Source organism: Penaeus vannamei, chromosome 30 (genome assembly GCF_042767895.1).
Source record: "Penaeus vannamei isolate JL-2024 chromosome 30, ASM4276789v1, whole genome shotgun sequence".
Classification (NCBI taxonomy): Eukaryota; Metazoa; Arthropoda; class Malacostraca; order Decapoda; family Penaeidae; genus Penaeus; species Penaeus vannamei.
The window spans coordinates 9,321,552-9,324,051 of record NC_091578.1 but is presented as its reverse complement, the minus strand read 5'-3'; the positions used below and the strand labels follow the sequence as shown (position 1 = coordinate 9,324,051).

Sequence of the window (2,500 nt, the reverse complement as noted above, 5' to 3'; positions counted from 1 at the left end):
TGGCCCTCTTCTGCCCCCCCCCTCCCTTTCCCTTTCCCTTTCCCTTTCCCTTTCCCTTCCCCTTCCCTCTCCTTTCTCCCTACCCATCCTGTTCCCCTTCTGCTCTCCTTGCATCAACCTCTCCCTCTCCATCTCCATTTCTATTCCCTCTCCCCCCTTCCCTCCCTTTCTCACCCTCATCCAAACTCTTCTTATCCCATGCCCTTTCCATTTACTTTTTTTTTTTTTATTACCAAAACCATCATCATTATACTTACATTGTTCATAATGTCGTCTTTATTATAGTTTTGTTATTATTATCATGATTATCTTTATTTTTGTTTTTTTTTATTTTTTCCCAGAATTGTACTATATTTTCTTTAGTTTATAAAATGTTCCTATTATATACAACAATTATTATTATCATTATTCAAGAAATTAGCCTAGACTTGTATATACATTTTTTCATGTGCTGCATTACAAGAGGTTTCAATGATAGTAATTAAGAAAAGGGTTTTCGCAGGTGGGAGCGTTCAGAGACGGTAAGAGGAATAAAGCAGCGGGAGCTCACAGCAAGGTCTACCAGTGTACTTTCTGTTCGTACTCGACAGATAGAAAAGAACACATGACAAAACATGTCCGTACTCATACCCAAGAGAAACCATTTATGTGCCCTCATTGCTCGTATTGCGCTTCAACAAAGAATACATTGAACAGGCATATTCGTATCCATACGGGAGAGAAACCTTATTCATGTTCAGTTTGCCCATACCGTGCTACTCAAAAGTTTGCTTTACATAGGCACATGCTGAAACACCATTCATAACATTACCTCAGTGCAAGTAGTGCTTCTATGAAAAAGAGTATTGGAAGAATTGAGAATATTTTACTTTGTATGTAAGGGTCTGATTTTTTTTTCTTTTTTATTTTCTTTTTTATAATTTTTACTTATTTTTCTTGTGACAGATAATATGTTGTCTACTAGTAAATTCAAACAAGGAGTATGTTGCATTCTGTTTTTTGCTCATTATTTAAAATTAGTTTAATAGTATTAGTTAAGAACATTAATTAAGATAGGCATTCCCGGCAGGTGGGACTGAACAGTGATGGTACGAGGAACAGTGGAAGAGGAGCCGTCACCAAGGGGAACCAGTGTCCTTACTGTAATCATACCACAGTTAGGAAAGACCACATGTCCAAACATATACGCACCCACACAGGAGAGAAACCTTTTGACTGTCCACACTGTCCGTATCGCTCCTCTACAAAATATGCTCTAAACAAACATATCAGGGTTCATACAGGAGAGAAACCGTATGCTTGTTCCCTTTGTCCATACCGAGCATCTCAGAGGTCAGCCTTACAATGTCATATGCAGAAACACTAGGTGCATTTTGAAGTCCTTAATTTTTATATTTTTATTATTGTTATTATTATTATTATAATTAATTTTTCTTTTTATTAGAAAAATTATTTTTGAGGCATTTTGCTTAGATTGAGAGAGGCTCAAAGACTTGGACATAATCTTGAGGAATGATAAGCTAGCCTTGACCATGTGTACAAAGTATTAGGTTTTTGCAAGCCATGATAGGGCTTCCAATGTCATTCATGGAAAAAAGATTTTGAACACCTATTTCCTCTAGTTGCTATGAAACTTCCATGGCCAGCTCTGTTATTGCTGGAGTGTTTTGTACTTTGATGGTCTTCTAAAATCAGTGCAAATGACAGTGCAACATATTCCAGCAAATAGGTAGATGTTTGATACATCACATTTTCCTGAAGTAGTAATAATTTAAACATTTTGTTTTATTATGAAGTATTTATTTCATCAGTTAGGATTTCCATATATATTGTTAGATATTTTTTTGTACATGTTTACACTTGAATAACTTATTTAACTTGTATCACTTCAAAGAAGAAAAAGAAAGTGTAATTTGTTAAATATGAAATGTCACAAAGACAAAGCATTGCCATAAAATGAGTTAGAATTTGATACTGCTAAAAGTTATAAAGTTTAGATTTTACATTGTATATTTATCACTTTGAAATAGTTTATGGAATAGATTCTAGTTAGAATAATTTTTGATTATTGGATAGATGAATTCTAATATTTTTTTGTTTACATGAAAATAAAAAAGAAAAGTGATTAATTTTAGTAGTTAACTGAAAAGTATTAACCCATACCTTTTTAACTCAAACCTTTGGGTCTGTTTATGTACTTTCTTCTTTTCCTCTTCACTTCAGTTCTCCTTCTCCCCCTCCTTTTTGGTTATCCTTCTTTACTTCCTGTGACTGCTTATTCCTGTTTTAGGATTACTTCTCTGAACTTGAAATATATCATTTGATAAACCTATTGGTTTTCTTGCTCACCTAAAACTTTTTCCTTTTATTTCACCTGCAGAATCTCATGATCATATATTTGCCTTCCCACACCTTTAATATACTTCATGTTATTTTATTACAATTTATTTTTCTTTTCCTCATTACAAAGCCACATCTCATGCTACAGCATTTCATTTAC

The 2,500-nt window shown here is 33.8% G+C and overlaps 1 protein-coding gene across 32 annotated transcripts in view; it reads left to right on the top strand.

Moving 5' to 3' along the window:
* Positions 1-2,500, top strand: part of LOC113824337 (zinc finger and BTB domain-containing protein 7B) — a 121,788-nt gene that overhangs the window by 33,974 nt on the left and 85,314 nt on the right. The window contains exon 6 of one of the 32 annotated variants that reach the window (XM_070142959.1): positions 1,070-2,500. This exon is cut by the window's right edge and continues 154 nt beyond it. The exons of 30 other annotated variants lie outside the window; for them this stretch is intronic. In XM_070142959.1, the coding sequence (XP_069999060.1) occupies positions 1,070-1,366 (297 nt within the window). In that variant the 3' untranslated portion in view covers positions 1,367-2,500. Of the gene's footprint in view, positions 1-502 lie in introns of all 32 variants that reach the window. One more of the 32 variants, XM_070142953.1, reaches the window with a different exon arrangement.